The 19,867-nt window shown below is 43.6% G+C and overlaps 1 protein-coding gene across 1 annotated transcript in view; it reads right to left on the minus strand.

Annotated features, from left to right (window-relative positions):
* Nucleotides 1-19,867, minus strand: part of TNIP1 (TNFAIP3 interacting protein 1) — an 80,163-nt gene that overhangs the window by 22,604 nt on the left and 37,692 nt on the right. The window contains exons 3-7 of the mRNA XM_029583441.1: nucleotides 19,080-19,235; nucleotides 17,695-17,768; nucleotides 14,762-14,815; nucleotides 1,673-1,861; nucleotides 1,007-1,101 (exon numbers count right to left, since the gene is read on the minus strand). Of these exons, the coding sequence (XP_029439301.1) occupies nucleotides 1,007-1,101; nucleotides 1,673-1,861; nucleotides 14,762-14,815; nucleotides 17,695-17,768; nucleotides 19,080-19,235 (568 nt within the window). The remainder of the gene's footprint in view (nucleotides 1-1,006; nucleotides 1,102-1,672; nucleotides 1,862-14,761; nucleotides 14,816-17,694; nucleotides 17,769-19,079; nucleotides 19,236-19,867) is intronic.

Raw genomic sequence — 19,867 nt, forward strand, 5'->3', positions numbered from 1 at the left:
GTTCTCCTGCTTTTTGTTCCTCCAACTTAATATCGCCTGCTCTGGGGCAAGCGTTTTGGAAAATAATAAAGTGCGCATCGGGTGCACATTTTTTTTTTTTGCATCAGGGGAGAATAGCAGCCTCATCAACATGAATTTACAAGTGATGAGCGTAAATAGTTTCGCAATGGGGGGGGGGGGGGGGGTGTTTGGATACGCGTTTGAGATGCGCTAATCCCCTTATAGCAAACGTGCGGCTAACCATGGGTTAAACCAGTGTGCTCGAGAGTGGTGCATGGATAGTTTGCAGCTTTGTGGTCCTGACCACTAGGTGGCGTTGCTGGTCTGTCTGATCCTCCCTAGTTGTAATTAATAGAATTGTTGTTGTTGAGTGGAGGGGAGGACATTTTCCAGTCCTCTGCATTGGGACAAAGTCTGCAAATATTTTCCACCTGCAAGCTTTGCCCCAATTTTGAAAGCAAAAATATACATCTACTTTGACTTTAGATTTACTACAGGGGAGGGGGGGGGGGGGGGAGATGTCATGTGCGTGGAGTTGAATATGCAATCTATGGGCTAATTTTCAAAAGCATTTACACACTTAAAACTGGATTTTACACATGCAAATGCACTTTACCCATGCAAGTAGACTTTTGAAAATTGCTACAATATATTGCCATTGAATTGCCTATAGTATTTACCTGCGTAAGTGCACTTCTCGCGTGTTTATGGCTTTCGAAAATTGCCAGCAGGGTATGTTACCTTTCCATTTGTAACTCCTTTGAAAATCCACCCCGTGAGGGCATTATTTTCCTCCCCCGATCCAAATGTCCCCGGAAACGTCTCCTCTCGCTGCAGATGAAAGCGTGCGGGTTGCCATACTATTAGCCTCATCGAGGGCCGGCAAAGTTTCAGACCATCAATATACGGACGTAAAGTGCCATTTACCCCTGTAAATGGATCCTCCCCGTCGCCCGGTGTCACGCGCGCATGCTCGGGAAGTCGCTGCCTGCCCCCTCGTCTTTACCTCAGTTTCTCGTTTGCCAGGTTCCTCTGCTCCAGATCCTGCTCCAGTTTCCTTCTCAGGTCCTCGTTTTCTTTACGCAGCTGCTCACACAGTGTCTAAACAACAAAAAACAAAACAACCCCCAAATAAATGAACACACACAGCACAACCCAAATTTATATTTATAAAAGACAGAAAAGGCGAGGAAAGGGAAGTCGAAGCTATTACATACAGTGGAAAGAAATTTCCTCAAACAAAAATGATATTTCAGCCTCAAGGCAGTGCCAGAAACAGCAAGGCACAGGAGGAAGTCAATAAGTCAAGATAGTTTAAAGTGTAGTTGTGTAATGTACACAAAATATCTGAGCATAATGTCTGTAGACTAGACTGTAAGCTACATGGAACAAGGACCATCTTTTCTGTGTGTACACGTACAGCACTGCATACATCTTGTAGCGCTATATATCTATTTAATAGTAGTGGTATAGAGAGCAGATCTGAGAAAGACTTGACATTGCTGTTTTAAGGTAACAGAAGGTGTTCAAGTCAACCGACACAGAGTCCCCCCGTTTTCACGAGCATCCAGATCATCCCGATAAGACCGACAAGGCCAAACAAAAACCCAGCGGCGCTCAGAGCGTGGACCCTCTCCCCTCCTCTTTCCGAAGCACGTGTCTGCCCCTCTACCTGCAGGATGGAGGTCCTCTGCTCGTTCTTGTGCACCTTAGAAGCCAGGCGATTGAACTCCAGAGCCATGCGGCCCAGGTGCGCGAAGAGCTGGCTCCCGTCGGGCTTCTCGGCCACAATGCTCAGGGAGTTCTCCAGCCGCTGCAGGTGCAACAGGAGGTTGCCGTCCTCGTTCCGCTGGTCTGGGTCCTAGCAGAGGCAGAGAGACAGACAGGGAGCAGTCAGAGCACCGTGCAGCTGAAGTGCCGCTCTCGGCAAATGCAGGTCTGTGATGGGCCTTCCCCGCCCATCCCACATTACAGGGAATTTTTTTTCTTTGTCAATAGGTTAAAAAGAAATAAACAAAACAAAACAAAAAAAAAATGAAAATTCACTTCAATTTTTTTATTTTTATAATTTGGGTGGCTCCCAAGAAAACAAAATGCATCAAGTTAAAACAGAAAAATATCTCAGTTTCAAAAATCTGAATATGCAAAGAACCCCCCCACTACAAACAGTCTTATAATCACTAACTGCCTGGTAAAATACCTTGCGATGCTCTGCCAGTCTGACTGCTGACTTAGATAAATATTTCCAATAATCCATTGTACTTGATCATCTAAGCAGAATGACAGACCTTGCCTGGTGCATCCTGACTGCTGTCTGAATTATTACTGCCTTCCTGTGATCCGACTATATCTTGTATCAAGCCCATTACCCAGAATATACGGTACAAACCTTACGCTCATTTGCCAAGATATATTCACCCCTACCGGCAATATGCTTATAATCTTCAACAATAATTTGGACAGCTATATACAGCCCATGCTGCATGCAGACTCTGATGGGAGAAAAATGATTCACTGCAGGTTTGGGCTGTGCAGTGCCATATCTCTAGGTTGAGCTAGCGTTAGCTCAGCATGTGCTTGGACTATATGTGCAACTCAAATTCTGGTGGTAAAATGCAGATAAATTACTACAACACAGTGCAGTCTCTATCTAAACCCAGGCTATTTAATTCCTGTTCCAGGGCTGAATCTTGAGCCACAGCTCTAATTTTCACATTGTTCTTCTGAAAAATGACTACTACATTCTCCTCTCCACTGTCTTATGGTGGTTGAGAGCATTCATTTGGCAAACCAATTGTTTTGAAACAGTGGGTCACAGCATGCCAGCAAATCATGTTGCTGTCCCATTCTCACACCCATTCTGGCTTTTCTGTGGGAGAGCGAAGAGGCCCTGTGTATGCAGCAGCATTGTGCTGATGGCTGACAGCAGCTCGCGGCTCTCGAGACCAGCCACGCAGTACCCATTGGTGTCACGATGATCGCAGAGAGGCCATGTGGCTGAAAGTGACAATACTAAGCTGTGAGATGGCGGGAGCGTCAGAGTGAGTAATGGGGCCTTGGGGGGCAACCACAGTGAGCAAGGGGGGGGGGGGGAGAGTGGGTGAACACTGGGAGCAATTAAAGAGAGAGGGAGAAAGTGACAGGAGACCTGACAGCAGAGAAGCACTGTCATCATTTGATCTAGATTGGAATGAGATCAGAAACAGGCAGGCCCACCTGTCACATTAACCCGCATGTGAAACCACCTGTTCCTTTTTTTTTTTAACCATATTTCTTTCATATTGTGTACATCAGTATTTAAATTGTATATGTTTCTTGACATGCAATGGTTATTGCTAGCAGTTATTGCCTTATATCCTTATTTTATTAACAAGTCAGATGTTTGGGTCATGGGGATTAAGTGTTTTTTTCTTTCACTGGCTTGTGAGACAAAGAAAAAAAAAAAAGAACCAAAAAAAAAAAAAAAGAACAAAACAAAAAAAAAGTTTGGAAGAAGTCTAAAACCCCATTCATTAATTTGTTTTTCTATACCGATGTTCATCGTACATATCACACCGGTTTACAGAGTAGCAGAGGGGTCTATCGATGTAGATTTCCTGATTTACCTTGTGATTTTACGAGCTTGTGGAGGTTTGTAACATTATGTATCATTATACATTGCACAATGAGCTTAGTAGCTTCTTATAATGGAGATGAGTAACTTTTTACAATGGAGTTAGTAACTTTTTACAATAAATAAATAAATATAAAAGTGTTCACTCAGCTACCTCCTGGTTCTTTAGCCTGACTTCCTGCACCGGGCGCGCTTCCCAGAATATTAAGCTTTGTTCAATATTCTGTTGACTGTTTAATGTAACGATACACGTTCTCTGTTCAATACTATGTTTATTGTTCAATGTAACGCCCCCGGCGACAGTTGTGTTATATGGAAACCGACTTGATTTGATATATATATATATATATATATATAAATATATATATATATAAATAATCGAGAAAGTCGGTATATAAAAACCCTAAATAAATAAATAAGTAAGTAAGTAAGTAAGCAAGCTCTTGTCGGATCTGCCGGGCTCCCCCATCCGTTTCACAGGCAAGGCCGAGATGTTTTGTGCCAAACACCCCCCCCCCCCCCCAGGAATGGCCTCCTGCTTGAAGACAGACTGGAAGTAAACTCTCCAGTGTTGCCCCAAAAAAATGTTTAAAAAGTAGTGAAAGCCACACAGGCATTCGAGTAAATTAGACCCAGAATTTAAACACAAAACAAAACACTTTTTTTTTTACTAGCATAAAGGAAAGGTTTTTTTTTTTTTGTTTTTTTTTAATGGTCCATGCTCTTGTATAAAGGGGCAGAAAGAAATATGCATGAGGTGCTCAGTTTTTTCTACCCATTTTGTGATTATCTTTTAGGGTTTGTTTTTTTTTTAACTTTATGTTTTGTATCTCTTTTTATGCTGCTTTGGCGATGTCTTTCTGCTATGGAAACTATTTTAGGAGATGTTGGGATAGAGGGGGGGGGGGGTGAGGATTATTGCTGTATTTATTCTAATTGTGCATGGGGTGTAATTGTGCCTAGGTTGCTCTATCCTAATACCATCGCTTTGTGACTGTCTTGGAAGCAAGAGCCTATCAAGATTAAAAAAAAACAAAAAAACCGGACATTAAGGAAGAGGAGGCGGCAGAGGATTGCTGCATCCTCCCTGAAATACTGCAGTAACAAACCCAAGCTGTCAAAAAAAAAAAAAAAAATCTCCGGCATGGAGAAAGACTCAAGTGACAACAATTTATGTACATGAGATGCCAGCGAGATTGCTTAACCAGACTCGGCTAGCAACCTGCAGCAAAATACTTTCCTCAGCGACAGATTGCAGGAAGGGATTTACTGGTTGGCAATGTAATCCACATCAAGCAATCCGGTTCTATTCCAGGGCCAGTGTGGCGGGGGATTTTCTATCTCCGTCCAGCAGAATTTCCACCGAAACTCCCTCAGTCTCCAGAATGCCTGCAGCCAGGCGTGATTCACTGGGTCCAGCTATCCAAAAAGGGGGTTTCCCCACAGCTACCCTCCCTTGCAAAACAGTGGGGTGTGATCCTGGGAATTTAAGGTGAATGCTTTTCCGTTTAGGCCTCGAGAAAGTTTAACCACTTAGGGCCCCGATTCCAAATAAATGATTTTTGAACATCTTAAGACTACGGCAAAAAAATCTTTAGGGACTTAAGGCCCCGAGGTGCTGAATCAACCAGGAAGGAGTCAAGCATGAATAAAACTACCCTATAATTACTTTAAAAGGTGAATTTTAAAAGCCCGGAGAATTTTAAAAACCAGGAGATAGGCACCCAAGTCGGGCCGATGCCGACTTGGGTGCCTATCTCCCAAGCCGAGCAGAATTTAAAAGCTGCCCGTGTACACGTGCAAGTCCCACTGTGTGCACAAATAAAGAGTTCCAAAAAAACGAGTGAGACATGGGTGTGATCTCGGCAGGGCACGGGCGTTCCTGAATTTTGACTGAAATCAGCGCGTAAATACTTAAGCGCACTAGCGTATGCCGGGGTCTCCTGCTGCGTAACTTTACTTCTGCTATGGAGAACGTGCAAATCATAAAACATCTAGCCAGATCAGCGGGGTTTTAAGGGTCGGGTTTAACAGGGGAGAAGGGAGGCTATTAAACCAGGAGGGTTTGGTATTCCTTACCTGGGTGAACTGGGAACGGATTGGGAAAACGGTTAATGGAGTCGGCGCATGTGGCTTGTAAGACCCCCCCCACACACACACACTTATTTGGTAGAAGCGGTATTTGCACGCATAGGCGCGCGTCCACTTAAAATTGTGGGCACCGCGTGAGCGGTCAGGCTATTTTATAACGTGCGCGCATAAAACGCGCATGTTATAATATGGCCGCGTCCCCCGGTGCGGGCCGACGAAGGCGAAGCTCCCCAGGCCCGTAGGAAGCATTTCCTCTCGCTTAAGAATAAGGTAGTGGCTTTAGGAGCCACATTCTTCTTAAAATTTCCATGTAAATGTTTAATTTCTTATCAAAATAACACATTTGTATTTCGTGGATCCCTTACACTTGGAGACATTTATTTCAAATAACAATGCAGAACTGGTGTTTGCCTTAATTAGCTGTGATGGAGTTACTGAAATTAAGTACATTTTGGGCTTCAGCTCTTATGGAAATGTTTACCTTTAATAATTTATAGTTAGAATTGCTTAGTTATGATTCCCCCCTTTGGAAATGTGGGTTGGATGATTTGTATTGGATTCTTTATGTATAATAGTTTTTTTTTTAATTTGGTTTTATAAATCATATTCCTTGTTTTTTATTGTAATTTCATGGAAAGCTAATAAAAATATAAAATTATAAAAAAAGAATTTTACAAAATGGGCAGAGAAATTACCTGGGTTCCTGCATTACTAATGTACATGCATCCTGAAACACACATGCTTACGTCTAAGGTAGAGATACATGGCATTTTATCAACTGTGCAGCTCCCACTGCACAGTTCATAAACTACAGCTGTAACTTTAGATGTACCAACTTGCATGCATATGTTCCGACCTATTCACTATATTTTGTTTAAAAAAATGTATAACCCGCACTATCTACCTTTCTAGGCAGGTTACTGAAAGCCGTTTGATGCATGTAAAATCGCTCTGAAAATTATCCCCCAATATTCTTGTATATAGTAACGTAACAGTAGATGGCAGTAGAAAAATAGCATCCGGCCTATCCAGCCAGTTCAGCTATACTGCTCCACACTGCCAGGGATATGCTCCGGGCGCCAGTCACAGAGTGTGGACACTTGTAAGTCATTCCTCCTCTTTCCGGACATTATCATCATCTCTCTCATTTGCACTTCATTTGCTTGAGCAGATGAGCATTCAAGATCCCTCAATTTAACCCCAGGTCGACCCCCACCCCACCCTTTTGTCTAACCACATGGCTATGAAACAAATCTGAGTGCTACCAATAGTAGTCTGTGGGCTATCCAGGCATTCAGCCACAGGATGTGGTTACAGCGCTTACTGTAACTGGGTTTAAGAAAGGTTTGGATGAGTTCCTAGAGGATAAATCCATAAACTGCTATGACGGTAATTAATAAGCAATAGTAGGTTGAGGTACTTGTGACTTGGATTGGCCACTGTTGGAAACAGGATACTGGGCTTGATGTAGGTAGGTCCCCTGTGCAGTCTGCCAGACAGACCCAGCTAAGAACTTCTGGTTATCACTGTCCTGGCAGCTTGCCAGACAGAGCCATCCACTAATTCATTCTATTGTCCACCTTAGCTAGGATACGGACCAAGTAGTTATTTTCTGTGAACTATAGAAAGCCTCCCATTCTCATTTGCCTTACGCATGTGTAGCCCATCTGCTTCCATTCCCTCATATTCCCATACTGCACGCGGGGAAAAAAATCTCAAGAGGTTTTCAGTCTATTAGTAGCTTATCTGTAACCGGTTATCAGAGAGACTATGTAACTTATTATAAAAAAAAAAATAAGTCATTCACAGTCAGAACGCAAATCTATGTGATGCTGGAGTTATTGGGGAACCAAGCTGCCCTTCAGAAGCTGGATCATAGTAGCTAGAAGCTTTTACCATTGTTTTATAACTTGCACGCATGTTCTAAAATAAAATTTGGGGTGCGTGGCCAGGTTAAGTCGGAATTTTAAAAGGGGTGTGCGCCGCAACCATTACCAGTTTACCAATTCATCCACCAGTTTGCCCAGTTCACAGCTAGGCCTCCAGCCGCCCCCGTTCTGATAGCCTGTATTCTCCCCAGCTACCCCAGACCCTTTCAATCCCTCTGAAATGGCTCAATCTTTTTCTTTTATAACTTATAGGCCATCCATAATGGAAGTAGTTACACGGCAGTGGGCCTCAGCACATAAGGAGCATGTATGCGCAGAAGTAATGTTTTATAGAAGTCTGACATACTAGAAGCGTTGCATGTAAATCTCAGTGAAAAATAATGGGGCGGGAGGGAGGTTTAGGAGTATTTTATGGCAGGGATTGGAAGTTCACACACAAGTTATTTTGGAAACTGTGTATATGCATACTTTACCAAAAAAACCCAGCAACAACAAAAAAATACTTAGATGCACCCAACCGACTTGCGGAAATTAATCTGCGTTTGTCTTTTGTCTGTGGTTTTTGGGTGGGAGATCTGGGTTGAATGGTGGAGGGTCTGGTTGAACAGATGATTAGAGTCCATGCACAGGCATTCTCATAAGCAGAGTACACGCGTATTTACCTCCATGCATAAACTGCCATAAGTATGCCCACAGGTGGCAATTATTTCTCACGTAAAATAGGAGCACGTATTTTATAAAACAGGTATAGAAAGCAGGCGGCACCCTGCATTAAAAAAAAAAAAAAAAAAAGTGTGTGCGCGCATACTGAAATAGGCGGCATGCACTTTCAGGGTGGAAACTGGCAGAGATTCCCACTGCACCGTTCATAAATTGCAGCCTTAAGACGCACTGCCCTATGCATGTAATTTAACGTGATTTATAAGCTGTCTAATAGTGCCCACTGCACGAGCGATCCATATTTATTTATTTAAAAATCTTTTCTATACCGTCGTTTAGTCATACACCATCACAACGGTTTACAGATAGGCACATATAGTAATGTTCAAATTGGGTAATACTTTCTAAAGAAGTGCCAATAAGGTTCCGGTTACATAGTTTCCATTCATGCCAGCACCACACCTGTGGTTTGTAGGCGTTCACAATGCTTCATAAGAGCAGTCACTGCATTCCTGAACAAGGGCTATACCTGCACAGTCTGAGGTTCCCCGCCCCCCCCCCCCCCCCAAATACCAGGGAGGCAAAAGGAGCCAGGCTGCAGCAATAGCTCTAGAGGGGGCAGGGGATGGATTGGGTTTCAAGGAGTGTCTTCTTTAGGAGCCCCGGCTGCTGTGTCACCACCGGTGAGTCAGTGTCCCTGTCCCACTTCCCCCCTCTCCAAGGGCCTTGCTGGCTCGCAGCAGGGAAAGCCCAAAGTTACCGCCAGAGCGCGACAGCTGGCTCGCGTGCGCATTCCATTCCCGCCCAGCGACCCCCGCGGCGTCGGGAAGCGCTTTGTGTCTCATGGCTTTCGGAAAATAAGACTCTTTTTCATGACGTCGCCATAACGATTCCTGAGCCCTGCTGTGGCCGGTGGGATTTTGCTTTTTGTATCACAGAGATAATTTTTTTTTAATTAGTATCAGTGACTTTTTTGCTTCACAAGTGCTTAAGCATTGATCCCGGGCTCGGATATTCCCCGTTGCTCCTTTGAGACCCAGTACCCCACTGGGTTTCTCCTTAGCCTCGTCGCCAATCTGCGGGGGAAGCGGCGCGCGCGGCTGGGGAGCCCTGGCAGCGGGGAAGCTCGCGCGCGCGCCTGGCGGAAGGAGGCGTCAGGTAGGGCTGGGCGCGCTGGGCTGTGAAGAAAGCGCGGGCTTCTGGGCAGTTCATAACTCCTGTGACCTCAAGCATTCCAAAGAGAGCAGGGGTGCAGTGCATGGGGGGGATAAAAACACTACTACTACTACTAAAAAAAAACACCAAAACACACAACCCCGAATCGATAAGAATGGAGTAAGCTGTGCCAGGAACTTCGTGCATGAGGCACACCCGTTGCCCTGCGTCTCTCTTTGCCACTAACCACAGGCTGTAAGGCAGGGTACAAACGTGACGTCAGCTTCCAAGGAACACACGGTCTCCGCCTAGCTGCAGACGTGAAGGGTTATTGCTCTGCGTTTAACATGCTGGTTTCATTTTTAGCTATCAAATTTCCACTCTACGTTCCCGGCTTCGATGCTTACAGGCAGCAGGAGTGAAAAAAACCGATGGTTATTCTGACTAGAGAAGCCAAAACAAGGCAAACGAAAAAATATTAACAATCTCTGCCATAAAGAAAGAAAGAAAATACTGCTGGCCATTTTTTTGTATATGATATTTTGTCTTAACTCTAGCTGTCAATGACTGCATTGTGCTCTCCTTTTACAGAGGACTGGCAATAACCAATTCGGGTTAAGCTTAAAGCAGTCCTAGAAATACAACCATGAGCGCTAGGCAGAGCTTGGGAAGTGACAGAGAACTCATTTCCTTGTGACACCAGTAAGGGGCGAGCGTGATGGGGTCTCCCCACAGGCATGCGGCAATGTGTCGAAGGTCTCCCCTCCCAAGCCCACATCCCACTCTATTTTCCTGTCAAAATTTCAAGAAAAGGTAAATTCTCAGAAATGCTGTGAGTCATGGTGGCAGAAGGCGTCCAACTGGGTTGAAAAAGCACAGACCATCTCAGGTAGCATGAGGAGTCCCATCTGGGGAGAGCAGATTGGGTTTCACGCCAGAAGGTCCCAGCTTTTTTAGACTTTCCCTCTCCTTCCTCTCTGGGCAACATCTGCAACCTCAGCCAAGCACAGGTTTAAGCTGGTCAGGACCTTTATTGTGAGGGCTCGGACAGCGAGAGAAGATGAATGAACTCAAGGACACTTTATCATTACTCACCGTGTCAAGCTCTGGTGATTGCTAGTGCATGCGTTTAGCACTATCTCACGGCAGTACAGTATGAAGTTTCTCTTATATATCTAGAAGGCTGACAGCATGAAAGCTGTGACAGAGGGCAGCGAGCTCAGGAGAAGCTCTGCTGCCATGTTTTAACCAGCCACCAAGGCCTGTATGAATTGGAACCTGTCTAATCAAAGTTGCACGTATTAAGGACAAAAAAAAAAAAAAGCGCTCGCTCCTATTCATGTCCTCAGTAAAACACACTGCATTATAGCAAATTCTGTGCTTTCTGGCTGGTTGTTTCCCTGCTGCATAGTTTCAAGGCTGCTGGAGGCAAGGGTGACCCAAGCAGTACACATCATAATGATCTTTCTGAGGCGTGCCCTCGCCCAGCCTCTCATAGGTAAAACTTGCACAATGTAGATCTCTCAGCCCTCCTCCTTCTTCACTCTCTTTTATTTGATAGATACTATATACTCTATGACTGAGGTACTCAAGCTCTGTTGATCCATGACGCAGGCCTTGAAGAGCCACACCGAAAAGGCCCTCCTGTTTCTCTAGCTCCACATGCTTCTCATAAAAAATAAAAAGGTCATAGGGAGTGCCACACACCCACACAGCTTCCAAACCTCACACCTAGAATCACTGATCAAGGGCATTTAAATGTTCTCTTCCTTTCTGCTTCTCTGTCTGGTATGTAAATGCAGATTACCCGCTTTCTGGGTTTCTGCCTTGTCCTTGGCCAGCTGTGCTGAACAGGGGGTATTCCTCATGAGCTATTTCTTCATTCACATCCTTTAGATTTAGGTGACAGAGCTCGCATTCCTTTATGCAACTGATCCAACTTTGGGTTCCCCCTGGCAGTGGAGTGAATCATCTGGCTCCAGGGAATTATGGTGTCTTTTCAGGAAAAAATTACATCCAGAAGTGCACAGAGGAAATGACTTGCACAATTCAAATATTTAACCCTTTCTGGCCCTTATTATTATTCAATAAGCCAACAATAAAAGGACATCTAATATGTCTTCCCCTTTCGTCACTAACCCACCTACATCATATTTCCCCCCTACATCCTCTCCCAGAAAGAGGACACACATTGTTGTGACTTCCTGAAACCCAGATCGGAACAACTTCCTCTACTTCCAGCACTGTACTTTGGTCAAACACTAGATGAGGCTACATGAGTGGCACTTGTTTCGGCCATTACTTAGAGGCTGTAGGGTTGTTCTGTGTTAAGATGACACGAAAACATCAATGATACTGGTTTTATCATTCTGTATTATTTTCCATTCCAAAAAAATACTTCTGAAAATTTGTGCTGCGTTGTTATATCATTTTAGTGCTATTAGTAAAGTTGCAAAAAATATAGCATGCGCTAAAAAGAAATTAACAAAACAAAACAAAATACACACCCCCTAGAGGCTTGTAGCATTCCTTTAACAGCAGTTCAAGCCTCAGTCAACCCAGGGACCAGGAATTTGAACTGGGAATCAAGTCCAAGGAAAGCAGCTAGACAGCCCAACACAGGAATGAGTTGATTACTTGAGTTGTTGGTCACACCCTACTGGTGAGAGCCTTGGATCTTAAATACCACATCCCATTAATGACTGATGCTATAGATTTGTAAGTCACAGGTTGATACAGTACTGTGCGCTGGCTGCACAGTACTGTTTGGTTTCCGTAAATTTTTTTAGCACAAAACACTCCTAATATCCCTCACAGACACTATACTCAATGGCATGGATAATGGACAAGCATACATCCTAGCTATGCTTGACATCTCCTCTGCCTTTGACACTGTCAGCCACAAAATCCTACTAAACCAACTCACTAACATAGGCATAACAGGTACTGCCCGCTGCTGGTTTAAATCGTACCTGGAAAACAGACACTTCAAAGTCAAACTAAGCAACTACGAATCTGACCCCATTAAACTTACCCGAGTTGTACCCCAAGGCTCTGCCCTCTCCTCCACCCTCTTCAATATCTATCTGCTACCCCTCTGTCACCTTTTAACTAACCTAGGCATTGTCCATTTCATTTACGCGGATGACGTCCAAATTATTATCCCCATCACCGATTCACTATCCAACTCCCTAAATACCTGGAACAATTGCATCAACTCTATCAACCAACTCCTCACTAACCTCAACCTTGCACTCAACACTACCAAAACGGAACTCATCATAATCTCCCACAACCAGCCCTCCCGTATTCACACACTAACTAACACTTTACCCCTCTCAGCCCCCATCTCACAACATGTATGCAACCTGGGCGTCACCATTGACAACCAATTAAACCTAAAAACCTTCATAAAATCCACCTTGAAGGAATGCTACTTTAAAAACTTCATGTATTAAAGAAAATTAGACCCCCTCCTACACACACATGACTTCTGCACTGTCCTACAAACCTTAATCTTCGCTAAAATGGACTACTGTAATTCTCTCCTCATAGGCCTCCCCTCCTCCACCATCAAACCCCTCCAATTATTACAGAATGCCACTGCCAGAATTCTAACAAACACCTGTAGAAAAGAGCACATCACACCCATCCTTACAGACCTCCACTGGCTCCCTATCTCCTCTAGAATTCTCTACAAAACCCTCTCCCTTATACACAAAACTTTACACAACCAGAACTTCACCTGGCTAAACAACTCATTCCACTTCAACTCCTCTAACAGACCTACCAGATCTGCCTATAAAGGAACCCTCCACATTCCCTCTCCTAAAACCACACAACGGTCCTCCACTAAGGACAGAGCACTCAACAGCAGGACCCATCAACTGGAATTCAATGCCGCCCGACCTATGCACACACAAATTAAAAAAAAAATTTGAAAACGTGGCTCTTCAAGCTAGCCTACCCCTAACCCCTACCTTTTCCCTGGGTGAACAATTTCACAATATAATACTATTTACCCCCACTGACCATGCCATGTAACTTGCCTTCAAATATGACCATTGTGTACATAGTTTCTCGTATTTAAATTCATATATACTTATATATTTCTCCTTGAACAGTTATGTACTCTCTGCATACTATGTTATATACACCTTTCCCTTACTATACCATGTAACCAAATTGTCCATGTAACTTATATATCTTTGTTATATGTTAATTGTAAACAGATACGATGTGCAAACGGTTATCGGTATATAAAAACCTTAAATCAATCAATCAATCAATCAATCTTAAGGTAGCCAAATAGGTGGATAAATCAACGGCAAAAGCCAGAAAGAAGCTTGGCTGCATAGGGAGAGGAATGGTCACCAGAAAAAGGGAGGTGATATTTCCCTTGTATAGGTCTCTGTTGAGACCTCATTTGGATTCCTCTGTACAATTCTGGAGACCGCACCTTCAAAAGGATATAAACGGGATGGAGCTGGTCCAGAGGGTGGCTACTAAAATGGTCAGTGATCTTTGTTCTAAAGCATATGGGATAGACTTAAAGATCTAAACATGTATACCATAGAGGAAAGGCGAGATAGGTGATATTATGATAGAGACATGCAAATATCTCAAAGGTTTCCTTGCACAGGAGGTGAGCCTCTTTCAGTGGAAAGGCAGCTCTAGAACAGAGGTAGGCAGCTCCATTCCTGGAGTGCCTCAACCAAGTCTGAATTTCAGGATATCCACAACAAATATGCATGAGATATATTTGCATACAATGGAGGCAGTACTTGTACTTCCCAGCACTACTTTTGAAGAACAGTAGGTGCAAGGAGACATTGGGAGTTCTAGGGCTAAGAAATCAGCCTTATAAAGCAGGCAGAAAAGCCATGGCCTCAGGGATTGCACTGTTGTCCTCAGGATAACAAAACTAATAAGCATTGCTTCATGAACAGAACAATCCAATGGCTGCATCGGATGACTTGTACTTTGAAATACAGTGGACAAGTAAAAATGACAGGAATAGGGTGGCACCTTATAGACTAACCAATTTATTGAAGCACAAGCTTTCAGATGCATCCGACGAAGTGGATGTCCTCAAAAGCTCATGCTTCCAGAAATTAGTTAATCTATAAGGTGTCATTTTTGCTACCCCAGAGTAACATGAGTGACTATCCTTCTGGAAGAGTGAAACAAAACTTCTTGGTCTTCCTTTAGAGCAGTCATAGCCTGACACTAGAATGGAAGAAGGTGGCTCCTTGCTTTCCAGTTTAGATCATACAGTATTCTCTCCAAGGAGTGGGACACAAATCTACACAACAGAATTTAGCACACACTGATTGCTTTCGCAATGACTCACTGATTTTCTGCTCTCAGGTGAGGTAGGTACAACTTCAAACTCTGAGGAGGATCCCTGCAAAAGTAAAAAAAAAAAAAAATATAGACAGATTAGTCTCACCTAGAGGCCTATGCAATAAACTTTAACAGGCACGGTTAGGTCCTCTTGTGCATGCTAAAAACAGCATGCTAGTAAGGAAGGCCTTAATTTGCGCATTAAAGGGATCCAAAAAGAAACTACACATACAAAAAGAGAATCACCATGTGCAAATCAGGGGGTACCGAGCCCACGCTAAATAGAGTGGTATGCTCACCTCCACACCACTTTGATAGTGCCGCCATTACGGTGCCTACACTACAGGGTGGTTGAAGAGGGGAAAATAAATACCAGTGCCATTCTGAGTTGAGGCGCTTCATTAATCTCTGACTCTCCCTCTTCTGTTCCCAACCACGCCTGTGACACTGCTCTTTGAAGATCCTTCCTTACCGACACATAACGCAGAGTTGTAAACACGCACTCCTGTCTGTTTTCAGCTCTCCTGGTAGTCTCCAGTCTCCTTTGAGCTCCTCAGCCACTTATCCCCTCTGATAAGCACGCCGGTACTAGGCCTAACCGAATACCCCCTTTCAAGTCAGCAGGAGGAACCAATAGAAAAAGAAGGCACGTGCTCACACTATTTAGCGTGCCCTCAGTAAGTAGCAACAAAATGCTTGTTTTTTTGCTCTGGAGAGGGAATAATTTGCATGTAGCTTTTTAATGTGCTCCTTAATTTTTTTGTGAGTCTATGCTGAAATTGGTTTTATTGCATAGACCCCCCCCCCCCAACTGTGATATCTTCCGAAAGAACTGAAGCCCCCTGTCATTTATTTAGTAATTCCAGTGGGAAAGCAAAAATGATAACCTTGAGAAGGTGAGCGAAAAGTGCAGTAATGACCAAGACAAGAAGCCTTTTGATTCTGTCACAAGAGCACAAAAACTCTGTTGCACCCACCCATAATGATAAATTGATAGTTTGTAAATCTAAAAGGCACCTACCGCTTGGAAAAGTTGTTTAGTTCTAGACATAGGTGCTGTCCTGAGCTTCTCTTATTCTGCAGCTGTGACCAAGGATCTGGTTTGATCACCTTGTCTATTCTACCACTCCTCAGAAACAGAGCACAGGAAAAGAAAGGGGGATTTTCTGAGATTACAGTGGGAATCGTGGCTAGAGCCCCCAAAAGCCAGAAGATGTCCTGACTTTAAATGCTCTGCTCCAGCTACAAGAGCTCTCTGCGTCCTCGCATAGTTCACCTCTAGGACCAGAAGGACTAGGAATATTTACTTTGGGGACCACACAGTATGAGAAAATAGTTTTTGATGACCCAACAGAGATTTATGTGAGAGAGAGTGTTTGAACCAGATGGGCCCAGGTTGAAATTGGTCAATTTCTAATGACATACAGGTACAGTTACAGGATACAGCAGGATCAATAAAGAGTGCCAAAAAAAAAAAAAAAAAAAATCAACGGAGGGCCAGTGGGGCAGAAATCCTCAGGTGGTCAATGGCAACTATGAAAATTGATTTGCCAGTCAGTTCTCCTCAGTAGGTGGCTATAAACACACATCAGAGGTGCTGTGACTATGAAAAAAAAACAAAAAACTGAGCAGGAATTTTGTTACTCTGCTGGATACAATGGACAACACTTTCCCCTCCTCCCAGTCTTAATACCATGCAAGTAGGTACATAAAAGGACAATATTGTAACTAGGCTGGAAGGAGTGAAAAGGAAAAAAAAAAATCATGCATGATCACCCTTCCTTCTTTAGGTCTTGGACCCTAGATCATAGGCTGCATATTCAGTGCCCTTGGAGAACGTTAGGTCCAGCAACCCCTCCCTAGAATGACTACGTAGGACTGCAGATGAAACATTTATCCTACGAAGATGAGCAAGTCACTGATCTCTTCTCCTCCACAACTCAAGCAATGAGAGCAGGATTTTATCTTGGACAGATCGCATCATATTTTGGACTAAAGCATCATCTCAGCCCATTAACTCTGAAAAGCGACGTAGGCTACAATCATTTTTAGAAGCCTGGGACAATTCCTACGCTTGAAGACGGAAACAAGGTTATTGTGCTGCACTTATTGGCATGGAGAGGGGGCCTAACTCATGTTCCTGTTACAGGATTCAGTTGATCAAGTTTCGCCAACAGAAACAAAGGCCGAAGCAGAAGATTAACCAGGGCAAGCAAGAACCAAATCTCGGAACTTATATTTCTTACAGATGCCTGACTGTGACCTCCACAGAGAATGTTATCTCGGGTTTCAATTTAAGAAACATAACAACCTAGTAACTTAAGAAGGCGATGAACCCACAGGTTATTTTGTTCTCCAGATATTCCAAAAATGATTTGTATGCTTCAGTTTGATTGAGATTCTGTCATAGTATAGAATGCATGCTACTGCTCGAAGGGTTTTCAGAGAAAGAAGACAACTTAATTTCTCCCACTAAAATGCATTGAATATACTTTTTACAAGGAAGGCTATAAAAAACAAAAACAAAAGAAAACTTTTGGCTGAAAAAAAATCAGAAGTTTCCCTCCTAAAGTGGGATAGTTGCCATCTTCTCTTACAGAGCTTCATGCATGCACCATGCATGGAAGCCCTCTAATAGTCTGAGCTGCTATTCCTACAGCATACTGCAATGTGCTCGTTATATTGCTACTACTGACTGTACCGTGTGTGTGGTATTCTCATAATACTGCTATTACTCTAGCAATAATGCTAAGAACGTTTAGGAATACAAACAACATTCAGCCTTTTTCATGTGTTATACTGAAATTAGCAAAGTACCATACAGACACAGTACTGCTCAGTCCTGTATGAAGCTACAATTCAGAATTCATACAAAAAAAATTATGCACTCTGATAAATTCATGGTTTTAAATTATGAAACCATTAAACCTTGAGACTCACACTGGATGGAGACTTCTGATCACTCTTAGCTGCAGTAGGCGACTCCTTCTCATTCTCACCCGGGATAACAATGAGTCAAGATTTTGGTCACATCCTATAAGAGAGAAGACCGTCAAAGTAATAACGTCAATAGACCTTTAGCTCAAAGGCTGCTCACTGAACGAGGATACTGCTGGCATTGTGAGACTATTTTTGGTATCAAAAATACTAAGAGAAAGGGACAGACTCATGTGCCACCTGTAGAACCTGTGCGCCACAGATGCTCAGTTGACTACTGGAATCTGTGTAGATTGTGATTTTGTTGTTCTACGTAAAAGGATGTTGCAGTACAAGAGCTTTCAAGACCACACAAGTTCCTTAAGACAAGACAGAGAGCCCTATGTGGTCTCAAAAGGTCCATGTCCTGCCATATCTTTTTTTTTTTAGTGGTCCAATATAAGGTATAGCAGCCTATAAAGATTTCAGTTTTCTCTAGGATTAATATGCCTACTAGTTCACTGCATTAGTTGACTAGTTAAAGGCAGTTTTTTTTTAATTTTTTTTTTTAACACAGTTAGAGCATAGTTCTCTCAAAAGTAGCGATAACTGACAGTTACCAAAACCATGTCTGATGTCATCACACACATACTCCTATCCAGACAATGGCACATCTAAATGCCATCAAACTAGTCAAATGTGACCAGGATGTCAGAGAGCAGGCACACATCCCGGCAGTCTCAGCAGTCACTCCTGCAGCCAGGCATTTTCAGAGAGCACTCAAAGTTACAGGTTCAAAAGAAAGCTGGTGGTAAGAGGGGCAGGGCTGGGATGGGAGCAAAATATCAGTTCAAAAGGAGACTCGGCCTGTACCACCTTCCTCTTGAACCTGTAACTCTGAAAATGCCTGGCTGCAGGAGAAAGGACGCATGAGTCTCGCCTGCATGCATTTCTCTAGGGCAGGGGTAGGTAAGTCCAGTCCTCAAAGCTACAAAATAGGTCTGGTGTCAGGATATCCCCTACGAAAATGCATGAGATATATTTACATGTAATGGAGGCAGTGCACACAGACATCTCTCACACATATTCGTTGTGGATATCCTGAAAACTAGACTTGTCTGTGGCACTCGAGGACCGGAGTTGCCTGCCTCTGCTCCAGGGTGTGAAAACAGTAGCAAATCACAGTACTTTGAGGGGGATGAAGAAATGTCAGACATCTTTTTTTTTTTTTTTTTAGTAATTCTGAACGTGTTTACTCTGCACAGAGTGACATGAAGTTACAAAACGTTGGATATGGATAAAAGAGCGAGTAGTTCCAAATCCCAACAGAAGCCCAATTACTATAGACTTGAAAATACAATATTTTGTAGACAGCTCTGAAAAAACTGCACAGCCTTTGGCCAACATACCTGCCACTTCCGCTGGTTTAGAGGCACCTTGGACCTGAGGAGGGGAAAAAGGGTCTGGAGACAAAGAGAACTTCAGCACCTCGTTATCCTTCACCAAGTCTTCAGCCTTCTGCCGCAGCTTGGACGCTTGCATTTGGGACTCTTCCATCAGCTCTCCTATGTTTAACAATACAAGAGTTAAGACTTCTCAAAGACTGGAAGAGGATGCTTAGAGCACCAGCATGTAGAGAGACCTGTGACTGATACCCAGATCCGTTCCTCCGCTCCCCGGGTCAGTCAGGGATGCTGTGGAGGCAGTACGGCATAGTCATTGCGTAATGGCGACACCTAGTGGCCGGATTTAGGGCCCATGATTGCAAGGTTCCAAAGGATGGCCCTCAGCCGAGGACAATCTCTGCAATGACTGGATTAAAGGTCAGTCAGTCGAGAGGCGATATAGAGCAGGGGGAAAAAAAAAATATCCTCAGGTACTTGTGAATAAAAGCTTAAAGCGCCAGATCTCAGCTCCAGTTCCAAATGGGGCTGAAAAGTAGGAGGAAAGTACCAGGTGAAAAAAAAAATAATAATCAAAACACAACCACCTCACTGGCAGACAGTTAAAGAGCCTTTCCTCTGCAAGTCACTAGTTTCAAAGCAGCCCAAGTCAGCCTTTGCCATCTGACAGCTGTGCGGTGTGGAAGCAGTGCCTGTCTACGTTTCACAAAACTAGAATCCACATCACTAAAACCCGTACTTATAGGCAGAACGTTCTCCTGCGCTCAGTGACAGAGGATCAAGGTTCCCTGGCA

Source organism: Rhinatrema bivittatum, chromosome 18 (assembly GCF_901001135.1).
Source record: "Rhinatrema bivittatum chromosome 18, aRhiBiv1.1, whole genome shotgun sequence".
In the NCBI taxonomy this organism is placed as follows: Eukaryota; Metazoa; Chordata; class Amphibia; order Gymnophiona; family Rhinatrematidae; genus Rhinatrema; species Rhinatrema bivittatum.